The sequence below is a fragment of the Larimichthys crocea genome, chromosome X, assembly GCF_000972845.2.
Source record: "Larimichthys crocea isolate SSNF chromosome X, L_crocea_2.0, whole genome shotgun sequence".
NCBI classification, from domain to species: domain Eukaryota; kingdom Metazoa; phylum Chordata; class Actinopteri; family Sciaenidae; genus Larimichthys; species Larimichthys crocea.
Window position 1 is genome coordinate 7,237,641 of NC_040020.1, and position 12,874 is coordinate 7,250,514.

General features: G+C 49.0%; 2 protein-coding genes across 3 annotated transcripts in view; both read right to left on the reverse strand.

Moving 5' to 3' along the window:
• The window catches only part of ttbk1a (tau tubulin kinase 1a), a 52,472-nt gene extending 45,954 nt beyond the window's left edge, over positions 1–6,518 (reverse strand). Inside the window, exon 1 of one of the 2 annotated variants that reach the window (XM_019272808.2) lies at positions 6,416–6,518. The gene's annotated coding sequence lies outside the window, so the exon portion shown is untranslated. Of the gene's footprint in view, positions 1–1,484; positions 2,137–6,415 lie in introns of those variants that run through there. The other variant, XM_010752733.3, reaches the window with a different exon arrangement.
• Positions 6,519–7,266: 748 nt separating this feature from the next.
• The window catches only part of tpcn3 (two pore segment channel 3), a 24,348-nt gene continuing 18,740 nt past the window's right edge, over positions 7,267–12,874 (reverse strand). The window contains 10 exon segments of the mRNA XM_027282714.1: positions 7,267–7,650; positions 7,754–7,866; positions 7,962–8,075; positions 8,200–8,290; positions 8,377–8,596; positions 8,690–8,759; positions 8,948–9,035; positions 9,592–9,656; positions 10,931–11,116; positions 11,901–12,045. Of these exon segments, the coding sequence (XP_027138515.1) occupies positions 7,526–7,650; positions 7,754–7,866; positions 7,962–8,075; positions 8,200–8,290; positions 8,377–8,596; positions 8,690–8,759; positions 8,948–9,035; positions 9,592–9,656; positions 10,931–11,116; positions 11,901–12,045 (1,217 nt within the window). The 3' untranslated portion in view covers positions 7,267–7,525.

Sequence of the window (12,874 nt, forward strand, 5' to 3'; positions counted from 1 at the left end):
GCTGGGGACGTCCGCAGCGCTTTTGTGCAGGCCCTTCGTCCCCCCCCCCCCCCAAGAGGCAACTTGTGGGAAACGCCGTGTCAACCCCTAACCACGCATTTCATATACCTCTCTGCCTCACATCCTCTCCTATCCTAACCATACTGGGCCCACCGGGACCTGACTTGGTGGGGAAGGGATGTGTGGCTGGCCCCCGTCGTGGCACCGCATGAAGTCGGGCGGGCTGCACGGTGGACCGCATGCGTTCAGTGATCGAACGCGTCCTCGGGCCGGACCACGGACGGGGAAGGAGAGGGTTCTTCGGGCTGGAAACGGGTTGTTGTGGGCCTAACTACCAGACTCCTGACCACATGGGTTATGTGAGACCTATACCGTATCTAACTCCTTACCTCCGATCTACTCCTCCGTCCAGGCGTGTGGTGGGTTGGTGGTTGGTTGTTGCGGTGAAGGAGGAGCCACCGCTACTTCTCCACGGAGAACACCTTTCCGACTAACGACTAAGATCAGAAGAGACAACCATGAATTAAGCATATTACTAAGGGAGGAAAACGAAACTAACCAGGATTCCCTCAGTAGGTCGAGCGAAGAGGAAGAGCCCAGAACGAATACCCGTCGAGGCGGACGTGGGAAATTTGGTGTATGGAAGACCGCTTGCCCGCGTGTCGCTCGGGGGCCTGAGTCCTTCTGATCGGGCTCAGCCCGTGGACGGTGTGAGGTACCGGTAACGGCCCCCGTCGCGTGGGGGTCCGGTCCTTCTCGAGTCGGGTGTTTGTGGAAGCAGCCCAAAGCGGGTGGTAAATCCATCTAAGCTAAATACCGGCACGAGACCGATTAGTCGACAATCTTAACTAAGGGAAAGTTGAAAAGAATTTGAAGAGAGAGTTTCAAGAGGGCGTGAAACCGTTGAGAGTAAACGGGTGGGGTCCGCGCAGTCGCCCGGCGGATTCCAACTCGGGCGGTCAGGGACGGCCCCGACGGTGTGGGAGGAATCCCCTAGCGGGACCTCTCCCCGCGCTGGCTGGCCCCGCGCCCGGGCGCTTTTCCTCCGCTGCGGTGAGCCGCGACCGGCTCTGGGTCGGCTTGGAAAGGCTCGGGGCGCAGAGTGGCTGCGGCTCCGGCCGCGAGCTTAACAGGCGCCCTCCCGCCCGGACCCTCGCCGCTTCCCGGGCCCGTGGAACTTTTAGTGCTCGCTGCGCCCTCTCCGGCGCGGAGGGGTTCCGCGCCCCTCCCGCCGCGGGAACCAATTTGTAATTAGTCTGCGTGTGATGAATTCTTCGGTTTGTGCCTCCTGCAGTCGAGCCGCTACAACCAGTTAGATACCACATCCATCATGAAAACACACACACACTCACACACACACACACACACACACGCACACACGCACACGCACACACACACACACACACACACACACACGCACACGCACACACACACACACACACACACTGATCTGTGTAGTCCGGTCCGGTCCGGTTCGGGCCTACCTGGCGCACCGTCCGCTCCTTTTCCGCCTTTTGGGAATCTTCATCTGGGATTTTATTTCGGCACAAAACGTCCTGGTCCAGAAAACCCACCGTTCCTCTGAAGGGGGGCCGGGCTTTGGGCCTCACACTCCCGCAGGACTAAACCACCATCGGTGTCTCCTCTAACAGTCCCCGGTATCAAACCGGACCGGGTCCGAACCCCAGACCGGCCTCCTGCAGGACCGGGACGCACCGAGCCACAAAACCAGTTTTATTCCCCAGTAGCGCTCCGTCCGGGTCCGGGTCCGGGTCCGGGTCCTCCTCCGGTTCTCCGCTGCTGCAGGAGGATGGATGGGAGGATGCGGACTGGTCCTCCTCCTCCTGCTGGACCGGATCCAGGAGTCAAACCCAGGACTTAAGGAGCAGATCCAGAATCCCGGCTGAGGCGGACCCGGGCCGGCAGACGGACGCGGTCTGTGGGTGTCAGGTTCTCCGGATCCAGCCTGTTTGTCCGCACTGCAGCTCCGCAACCAGCAGCGTCAAACCGCGTCACCGCACACTACCACAACATCCGGTCACTGCTTTCAAAATAAAAGCCCCTGTGAGCTCACAGCTGATGTCACTGACGTCATTAAAAATATGAAACGTCTGTGACGTCATTTAAATTTAAAGTTTTTCATAAAAATGAAAAAAACTGAATCTGCAGCTGATGTTCAAACTTTAAAACTTTAAACAAGAAGAAACCAACATCAACACCCACAACCTGCAGTTCCTCTAACGTCCACCTGAGGCTGGCTCCAGAAGTGAGTCAGTCTCCATAAGTCCCCATGTCCAAATGTCCAACTTCACAGCAGAAATAAACATGTTTACAGCCTGGTACAAAAAACAGTTTTGGTCTCTGTAGCTAATTTCCCCGTTCATGACAACTGTACTGAGGGTGAATTTATATACAACTCACCTGTTCACATTATATTAAGGCTTAAAGTTATGCAGGATTAAGAGCGGGGACGCTTTGATTGACAGGTGGGTGTTACAGAGACTACGTCCAGGTTTTAGACAGTCTGTGACAGTCTCAGAGACTACGTCCAGGTTTTAGGCAGTCTGTGACAGTCTCAGAGACTACGTCCAGGTTTTTAGGACAGTCGGCGGGGACGTCACCGGAGACGACGTCCAGGTTTAGACAGTCTGCGGGGACGTCACGGAGACTACGTCCAGGTTCTTAGACGTCTGTGACAGTCACAAGAGACTACCGTCCAGTTTGGACGTCTGTGGACAGTCTCAATAGATCTCGTCCAGGTTTTAGACATCTTGTGACAGTGCATCAGAGGACTACGTCCAGGTTTTTAAGACAGTCTGTGACAGTCTCAGAACTAACGTCCAGGTTTTAGACAGTCTGCCGACGTCGCCAGAGACACGTCCAGGTTTTAGACAGTCTGTGACAGTCTCAGAGACTGCTCCAGGTTTAGACAGTCTGTGACAGTCTCAGAGACGACGTCCAGGTTTTCAGACAGTCTGTGACAGTCTGCAGAGACTACGTCCAGGTTTTAGACAGTCTGCGACTCTCAGAGACTACGTCCAGGTTTTAGACAGTCTGCGACAGGACTCAGAGACTACGTCCAGGTTTTAGACAGTCTGGACAGTCTCAGAGACTCGTCCAGGTTTTAGACAGTCTGCTGGACAGTCTCAGAGACTCGTCCAGGTTTTAGACAGTCTGCGACAGTCTCAGGAGACTACGTCCAGGTTTAGACAGTCTGTGACAGTCTCAGAGACGACGTCCAGTTTTTAGACAGTCTGTGACAGTCTCCAGAGACTCGTCCAGGTTTTTAGACAGTCTGTGGACAGTCTCAGAGACTACGTCCAGGTTTTAGACAGTCTGTGGAATCTCAGAGACTAGTCAGGTTTTAGACATCTGGCGACAGTCCTCAGAGACTACGTCCAGGTTTTGGCAGTATCGTAGACAGTCTTAGGTCTTGTGAGCGAGTACATGCTGTTGGCTGAGGGACAACCCGCTCATTAGTACCTATATTGAGCTCTCGCCTTCTATTTGCGTATGTCGTACACCGATACTCAGTCCTTTACCTCATAGCTCTACTCATAGTCGCCTCCTGTCCTCACCGTTGTCTTTCATGGATCAGGCTCTGCACTGATCTGTCTCGGGAGGGAATAGAGACTGCGTGCAGTTATCAAGTACGAGTATCTTCAGAACTAAAAGAAGGTCTTGCTGTGCGTCTGCTGCACTGGGCTAGGGCCACGCTGTCCGTCTTCTTCCCCTGTTTGCGTCTGCAGACGAGTGCCTCTCTGTGTGTGTGTCTCTCTCTTCGTGCTTAGATTAAAATGCTATTCGCCTCATCTTCTAACACACTCGCTCTAGTTCCTCTTCTTCACACCGTGGTGCTACCCCACGTCTATATCTTTGCTGCCTCCTCCATGTGTCCCCTCTCGTTGTATGTCTTCCGCCTTGATAGGCACAATGCTTCCGCGCACTCTCGTTCTTTAGTTCATCGAGTCCTTCGTGCTCGAGACTGTCTTCATCTCTACATTATACAATATATACACATATAAATGCACGCTACTGACGCGTTATTCTGTGCCAGCAATTAACGTCACAGCTTCTCCGGCCGTGATTCCATCATGCCTCTCGCCTTCCCGGTGTTACCCGATACCTGGATCGTACCCTGCTCCAAGTCCTTGCTCTTCCCGGATTTCTCATACAGCAACACGTCTGCCGAATGTACTGATCAGCTTAGTGAACTCCGACGTCGCCGTAAGTCTCGTTCATCTCGGTATCTCTGAGTCCCAATGCAAATATCTGATGCTCCCTCCCAAGATACATATCGCAAGCTCACTGACTATGCCGGTGTCGTGCTTCGCTGCTCTCTCTCTAAAGACGCTAATCGCCCTCCTGGGACTCGTACTCGCCTGCATGATTGCATTCATAGACACTGTAGCCTCCCGGCAAGGTGGGTGAGTGTGTGGGTACAGAAGTGTCGCGTCTCGCTCAACGTCAGGTTTTTAGACAGTCTGTGACAGTCTCAGAGACTACGTCCAAGTTTAGACAGTCTGGACAGTCTCAGAGACGACGTCCAGGTTTTAGACAAGTCTGTGACAGCACAGAGACTACGTCCAGTTTAGGACTAGTTGTCCTCCAGAAACGTCGTTATACAGTCTGTGACAGCAGACTACGTCCCGGTTTTTAGACAGTCTGTGCGACAGTCTCAGAGACTAACGTCCAGGTTTTAGAGACGTCTGTCTGACAGTCTCAGAGACTACTTCCAGGTTTTTAGACAGTCTCCCTGTGCAGTCTCAGAGACTACGTCCAGGTTTTAGACAGTCTGTGACAGTCCTCAGAGACTTAAGTCCAGGTTTTAGACAGTCTGCGACAGTCTCAGAGACTGATGTTTGTGTTTCTCTCAGTGTGATGATAAATGATCACTGGAGACTTGGTTTCAGTTTCAGTCTCACATTTCGGACTGAGATCCTCCTGCAGCTTCATTCCCCCCCACCTGAACCCGTCCAAACTCCCAACGTACCAAACGTCCAAACTGTCCCAAACTGTCCAAACATATTTCAAGTTCAAACTGATGAACTTTTCCTGATCATTCTTTCAAGTGTTGACAGGAGAAAGAAAAGAGAGACAAAAACACCTGTTTAAGCTTCCACAGGTGAACAGGTGATAGTATCTTCATCAGGTATGAAAGGGGCGTTCCAGGAAGGACGGGGCGAGGTCCAACACCTTCAGCGGTTGTGGACTCACAGTCTGAATGAGTTTCTGGATTTCACCGTCTACAATCAGAATCTCATCAAAGATTCAGAGAATCAGAGAAATCTCAAAACCAGCACTGAGTGGTCCGTGACCTCCGACCCCTCAGGCAGAGGACAGAGACAGATATCAACCATCCAGAGACACGCACACCTGCTCTGGACAGAAACATCTGAGACCGACTGACAGGAGTGGACTACGGGCCACATCTGTGACGTCCCAGCAGACTGTCTACAAACCTGGACGTAGTCTCTGTGACATCCCCGCAGACTGTGCCCTAAGACTGGACGTGTCTCCGTTGACGTCCCTGCAACTGTCCTAAAACCTGGACGTAGTCCCTGTGACGTCCCCGAGACTGTCTAAAACCTGGACGTAGTCTCTCTGAGACTGTCACAGACTGCCTAAAACCTGGACGTAGTCTCTGAGACTGTCACAGACTGCCTAAAACCTGGACGTAGTCTCTGAGACTGTCACAGACTGTCTAAAACCTGGACGTAGTCTCTGTAACACCCACCTGTCAGTCAAAGCGTCCCCGCTCTTAACCCTGCATAACTTTAAGCCTTAATATAATGTGAACAGGTGAGTTGTATATAAATTCACCCTCAGTACAGTTGTCATGAACGGGGAAATTAGCTACAGAGACCAAAACTGTTTTTTGTACCAGGCTGTAAACATGTTTATTTCTGCTGTGAAGTTGGACATTTGGACATGGGGACTTATGGAGACTGACTCACTTCTGGAGCCAGCCTCAGGTGGACGTTAGAGGAACTGCAGGTTGTGGGTTTTTACTGCTGATACTTTTACCTCATGAAGCTGAGAATACTCGAGTACTTTCATGAAGTCACTCCGTATTATATTTTTGCTTTTATTTTGAAAATACGGACCGGAAGCTGTGATCCGATCGGCGGCGCTGCTCGGTCCCACCCTCTAACCAACACCTGAACGCCTCATCACCCCTTCACTTACCGGGCCTGTCCTAACGTTGGCCTAACGTTGTCCTAACGTTGTTTAAACGCCTCCTCCGGTCTACCGGACCGACGGCAGGCCTTTATTTTGTGTTTTCTGACACACACACACACACACACACACACACACACACACACACACTGTTCAGCGTCGTGTCTCTGTTCGATGCTCGCTTCGATCAGCTGTTTGTTTGTTTGTTTGTTTGTTTGTTTGTTTGTTTTCTTACCTGATCGTCGTTTTCCGACCGGAGCCGAGAAGGATGCTCTGCTCCATGTCTGCATCCGCAGCATCAGCACCACACACACACACACACACACACACACACACACACACACACACACACACAGCTCCACACTGCCACCTGCTGACCCGGAGTCTCACTCCAGTACTCTCAGCCTCATGGAGTTAAAGTACTCGAGTACTCTGAGCTTCATGGAGTTAAAGTACTCGAGTACTCTCAGCCTCATGGAGTTAAAGTACTCGAGTACTCTGAGCTTCATGGAGTTAAAGTACTCGAGTACCTGCAGATGTATAATGTGTTGATGTGACAGTTTGAAGGACTTTTTGTTTTTGTGTTTCTGTGTTTTTTATGAACTGGTTAGTGATGACGTCAGACTGAGGACCTGAAGGAGGACAGCTGCAGTGACACGTGACCTCCAGCAGGGGGCGTCAGATTACTTTACTTTACTTTACTTTACTTTACTTTACTTTACTTTGATGTTTCAGGAAAATAATCTGTAATTTCAAACTAATTTAAGGCGGTATGGAGAAATCTGAAGAGTGATCCAAGTAGAGACGAGCAAAGTCTAATTAATATTATTTTTTCTTTACCTGCATTTTTGTATCTTTCATGTCTTTGTTGGTTTGTTTCTATTTTATTTCATCTTTTGCTTTTGAGGTTGTGATTACGTTGCTGTCCTTTAAAGTATATCATATATTTTTAATATATGTGGGAGGGGGCGGGTTCATAATGTAAAGTATGTTATGTTAAAATTCAATAAACATTTTTTTATTAAAAATGATTTTTTGTATGTTTACAGAGTTTTTATATTTATGTTTCCTGTTGTCACGTTGATACAGTTTCTTTAAAGTTTTTAATATTTTTCATGTTTCCTGTCAGGACATGGAAACATGGAAACATCAGTGTAAATATTCTTTATGTGAAAATACAGATTTCATGTGTTTCTACAGGACAGATATATAAAAATAAATCATGGATATGACTGTGGACACATTGCACTTTTACAATCGACACGAAACACTGAGATGACTCGAGTATAAACTGAATATGAATCAGAGGATCTGCTTCCCTTCACATGGATCTGTGCATCGTTGATTACACTGAGCTGAACGTCGGGTTGGAAAAGTTCCCGCTCTGAGCTTCTTCGTGCTCAGCGAAGTCTTCGGGGTCGAGATCGGCCTCAAACATGCGCTGCAGCAGAGCGTCCACTGTCCGATACCCTGACAGGAAACACACATCATCATCAGTACTGATAATCAATACAGTGATCGACAGGCCTTTCAAAATAAAATCAACCACTCGTCATATCCTGGACCTTCTTACTTTTTGAAGCAATTTTAAACATCAGGGTGGGTTTGCTGTGTGCTGATTGGCCGGTTCCCTGGTCACTGTCAATGGTTTCCATGGCGTTCACCAAGTTATCCTCCAACTTCTCCCTGATGGACAGAACAACACGGATGATTATCAAACACGCTGAAGTTTCATGGACGCGTTGAGGCCGTGGACCAAACAGGTCGTCATGGTAACGCACTGTGCCACAGCCAGCTCCAGCTCCTCGATCTTCCTCTCCAGAGATGTCTGCAGGTTGCTCTTCTCCACCGAGTACTCCACGAAGAACGCCTCGAGGACGAACGCCACGAAGATACTGAAAGATAACAGGAAGTGATGCGCCATCATGATTACACAACAGGTGGACATCGGTGATGACAATGACCTCCACCCGACAGTGAGACCTTAAAGCCTGATGATGACGACACCGTCAGTCTTACTTGATAATGACGATGACGACCACGATGTGGAAGAGGACGAAGAAGATCCTGGCTGACGCGTGCGTGACGGAGGCAAAGCCGCTGCTGAGGAGTGAGGTCACGTTAAGGAATCACAGAAACACAAATCTGAAGAAGTTTCCACTCCCCGTGTGTGAGGCGTTCAGGTACAAAGGATATCATGCCACTGGTTGACCACAGTGAGCTCCACCAGCAGGATGAAGGAGGACACCACGTTGTTGAAGTTGTTCTTGCAGTAGTTGAGTTGTGCGAAGGCCGTTCCTTTGAGCAGAATGTTTCCACAGTACGCCTTCTCAGGGTCGCTCGAGTCCTCCCCGTAAAACTTCACCCTCCCTTTGAACAGCTCCATCCCCACCATGGCAAAGATGTAGTACACCACCTGGGGAGCACAAGCCGGCTTCACTGAAGTTATGAGCTCCCCTCAGGATGAATTCTGATCACTTTCTTTCACACTCTTTACTGAGCAACTTACAACGATCAGCTGTCCAAATGTGAGGATCGCTGGTCCAATCCTGATCAGAGTGTTGATGATTGCACGAAACCTAACAGAGAATTCAGTCCATGGTTAGTAAAGATGAACAGACTGATCAGGACGACAGAATAAATGGACGAATCAAGTGTGCTTCCTTCACCTCTTCCCAGGCGTCCGATCATTCTATGGTTGCGTACAGGTAGATTCCCTGACTGACTACAATGTACAAATAGTCGAGGGTGACGTTAAAGATCAAACCGTTTGATGCTGTCCACCACCCGGATCAGTCTGAGGACTCGCAGGATGAAGACGATGTCCAGGATCTGACGGCTGGTGTAACCCCCCGCTACAACAGGACGGGAATGAAAACATGAACAGGTACTCACATCAGTCAGGTGGCCAAATATATAAATATACACTCATGCCCTGACAACATCACCATACATACACAAACGTGTTTTATTCAATAAGAAACCAAATTATCAATAATGATTTGGTTTCAGTGCCGGTTGCTCCACACGCTAGCTAAAAAGACAACTTGACAAATATTGGACAACTTCATTTCAGTGAGTGTAGATGACAGGGACGGGGATGATCGGCTGCTTCTTCTTTGTTCAGTCTGAGCTACAAAAGACATCTGAAGGAGGACTGTAGTCGAGTTTAAGTTGAAGAGGATCCAGATACATACAAGACTGCGTCATCTGCATACAGGTGGACAGTATAAGTCTGTGCTGAGTGTAGACTGTCAGTAGTAGAGGACCCAGTAGAGAGCCGTTACTACAAAGACGTGTACTTTCAAAGACCAACGAACCAGTGAATGCATGATTTGATCTGAGCCGATAATTCCTCCTCTCAGCAGCTGATCGGCCGGACCTTTAAAACAGAAATCAAACAGCACTTACATGCCGTCATGGCGGAGTTGATGATCGTGGCGATGAGGGCGGAGACGACGATGATGGTGTCGAACCTGAAACACAAAACAAACTTAAGAATAAAAAAATGATGCTGGAAGTGAAGCACGTTCACGTGGCGTCAGTGTGACATTATCAACAAACACATGGAAGTATTAAAGGTCCAGTGTGTCAGATTCATAATCTTCATAATCTTCATAACTCTGTGTTTCAGCAATAAAGACGCAGAGAGGCCACCGTGTTTCTACAGTAGCCTAGAGCGGACAAACTAAACTTTCTGTTACTTTTGCAGCAGACGTAGTTTCAGGGCCACTAAATCGCACACACTGGTGCTTTAATGAAGCCGGAGTCTGCGCCGTGATGCACCAGATGAAGCCGCTGCAGCCCCAGAACGCTCCGTTAAAACAGAGACGCCTGCAAACACCTCCGGCTACAAACAAGCTCAGTCCTTACTCTTTGTGAAGCTCAAGCTCCTCTCCTGTAGAACCAGCTCCCAGTTCTGGTTCTGGTTCTGGATGCAGACCCCCATATTGAACAGTAGAGCTAGCTCAGGTGAGTCCATTAATACACTTACTAGTTACTAATGTCGCTTCTTCAGCAGCTTTAGCTGGCACACATCAGTTCTGTGTTTCAGCGTTGATCATTCACGCGTGTTTCTAATGTTCTGACCCGCTCATGTCCGGAGACACGGAGGACAGGAAACAGAAACAGCTGTGAGTAGAAGTCACTGTTGGACTGGACAGGTGTGCCGAACAAAGTGTCTGAAAGAAGAAGCTCAAAGCAGTGAGCAGCTTTTTACTTGCAGACTTTTCGGCGTTAAACGACTTCATAATTCAGAAGCTGTTTCACTCCCAAATGATGACGGACAAACGTTGAACCCAGAAAACTGCTCAGACGCCGCCAGGCTGAGGACAGAAGCAGACACGGAAACACGTCACATAGCTCGGCTCATTGTCTGGGACGTTGATGAGCTGTGAGACACGTGACAGCGCTGACTGATCCCTGATCTTAAACGTTTTCATTCAGCTTTTATCAGCAGCTTTCCTCCCGTCATGTTAAAGGACTTCCTGGAATGCTAACGAGCAGTCTGATGAAAAGACTTTCCTGTGTTCATGACTTTACATGTTAGAACTTTTCTCTCATAAACTAAAGACGGACTGCTGTCGACGACTCGCTGGTTTTTGATCAGAAGTAATGTAATCAAAACAAATACTCGAGTACAGCTGGACACAGTTACACTGTGGGATTACACCGATGAAGAAAGGTTGTATCAGAATTATTTAGTGTGGAGGTGAACTTTTTGTTTCCAATGAGACGTCGGCGGCCTCACCAGTTCCAGAAGCTGTGTCTGGAGAAGAAGGCTCGGGGCTCGAACACGTACAGCTTCAGCACGATCTCCAGCAGGTACAGAGCCAGGAACACCCACTCAGAGTTCCCGATCAGAGGATTCTCCTCGTCCAGACCGATGAACACGGCGTTCACCAGGATGATCAGGTCGTACACGATCACGAAGGCCCTGAAACACACACACAGACACACACAGACACACACACACACACACACAGACACACACACACACACACACACACACACACACAACACACCACACACAAGACACACAGACACACACAGACACACACACAGACACACACAGACAACACACACACACACACACACACACCCCACAACACACGACACACACACACACACACAACACACACACACACAGACACAGACACACACCACACACACACACGCAGAACACTACACCCCCCACACACCACACCCACACCACCACACACAAAGACAGAAGAGACACACACACACACACACACACCACACACACAGTATCACTGAAACACCTGACGTTTATATTTCAGGTCAAAATGGCTGCAGTGTCTGTTATCCCTCAGTGCTCCGGTACACCTGTCTGTACCTGTACCTGTACCTGTACCTACCTGTACCTGTCTGTACCTGTACGTACCTGTACCTGTACCTACCTGTACCTGTCTGTACCTGTCTGTACCTGTACCTGTACCTACCTGTACCTGTCTGTACCTGTACGTACCTGTACCTGTACCTACCTGTACCTGTCTGTACCTGTCTGTACCTGTACCTATCTGTACCTACCTGTACCTGTCTGTACCTGTCTGTACCTGTCTGTACCTGTACCTGTCTGTACCTGTACCTGTACCTGTCTGTACCTGTACCTGTCTGTACCTGTCTGTACCTGTACCTGTACCTGTCTGTACCTGTACCTGTACCTGTCTGTACCTCTCTGTGTGTGATGTCTGTCTCACCGGTGTTGGACCAATCGGCAGAGGAGGCGGCTGGGTGCCGACAGGTAGAGGGCGGGGCACATGCTCTGCAGTGGGTGTGGTCTTGACTTGAGTGTAATCACCTCAATGTTCAGGAGGTCAGCCAGCTGGACGAACGCCACCTTACCTGTCAATCAACCCAGAGATCAAACAAACAAACAAACATCACTTTAAAGCAGCGATGACGTCTGATCTCACACTATGTAAGTTTGGACTCCAGGTCAAACTGTTAGCTCAGTTTGTTAGCTGCTGTTAGCTCATGTTAGCTGCTGTTAGCTCATGTTAGCTCAGTTTGTTAGCTGCTGTTAGCTCATGTTAGCTCAGTTTGTTAGCTGCTGTTAGCTCATGTTAGCTGCTGTTAGCTCATGTTAGCTCAGTTTGTTAGCTGCTGTTAGCTCATGTTAGCTCAGTTTGTTAGCTGCTGTTAGCTCATGTTAGCTGCTGTTAGCTCATGTTAGCTCAGTTTGTTAGCTGCTGTTAGCTCATGTTAGCTCAGTTTGTTAGCTGCTGTTAGCTCATGTTAGCTGCTGTTAGCTCATGTTAGCTCAGTTTGTTAGCTGCTGTTAGCTCATGTTAGCTCAGTTTGTTAGCTGCTGTTAGCTCATGTTAGCTGCTGTTAGCTCATGTTAGCTCAGTTTGTTAGCTGCTGTTAGCTCATGTTAGCTCAGTTTGTTAGCTGCTGTTAGCTCATGTTAGCTGCTGTTAGCTCATGTTAGCTCAGTTTGTTAGCTGCTGTTAGCTCATGTTAGCTCAGTTTGTTAGCTGCTGTTAGCTCATGTTAGCTGCTGTTAGCTCATGTTAGCTCAGTTTGTTAGCTGCTGTTAGCTCATGTTAGCTCAGTTTGTTAGCTGCTGTTAGCTCATGTTAGCTGCTGTTAGCTCATGTTAGCTCAGTTTGTTAGCTGCTGTTAGCTCATGTTAGCTCAGTTTGTTAGCTGCTGTTAGCTCATGTTAGCT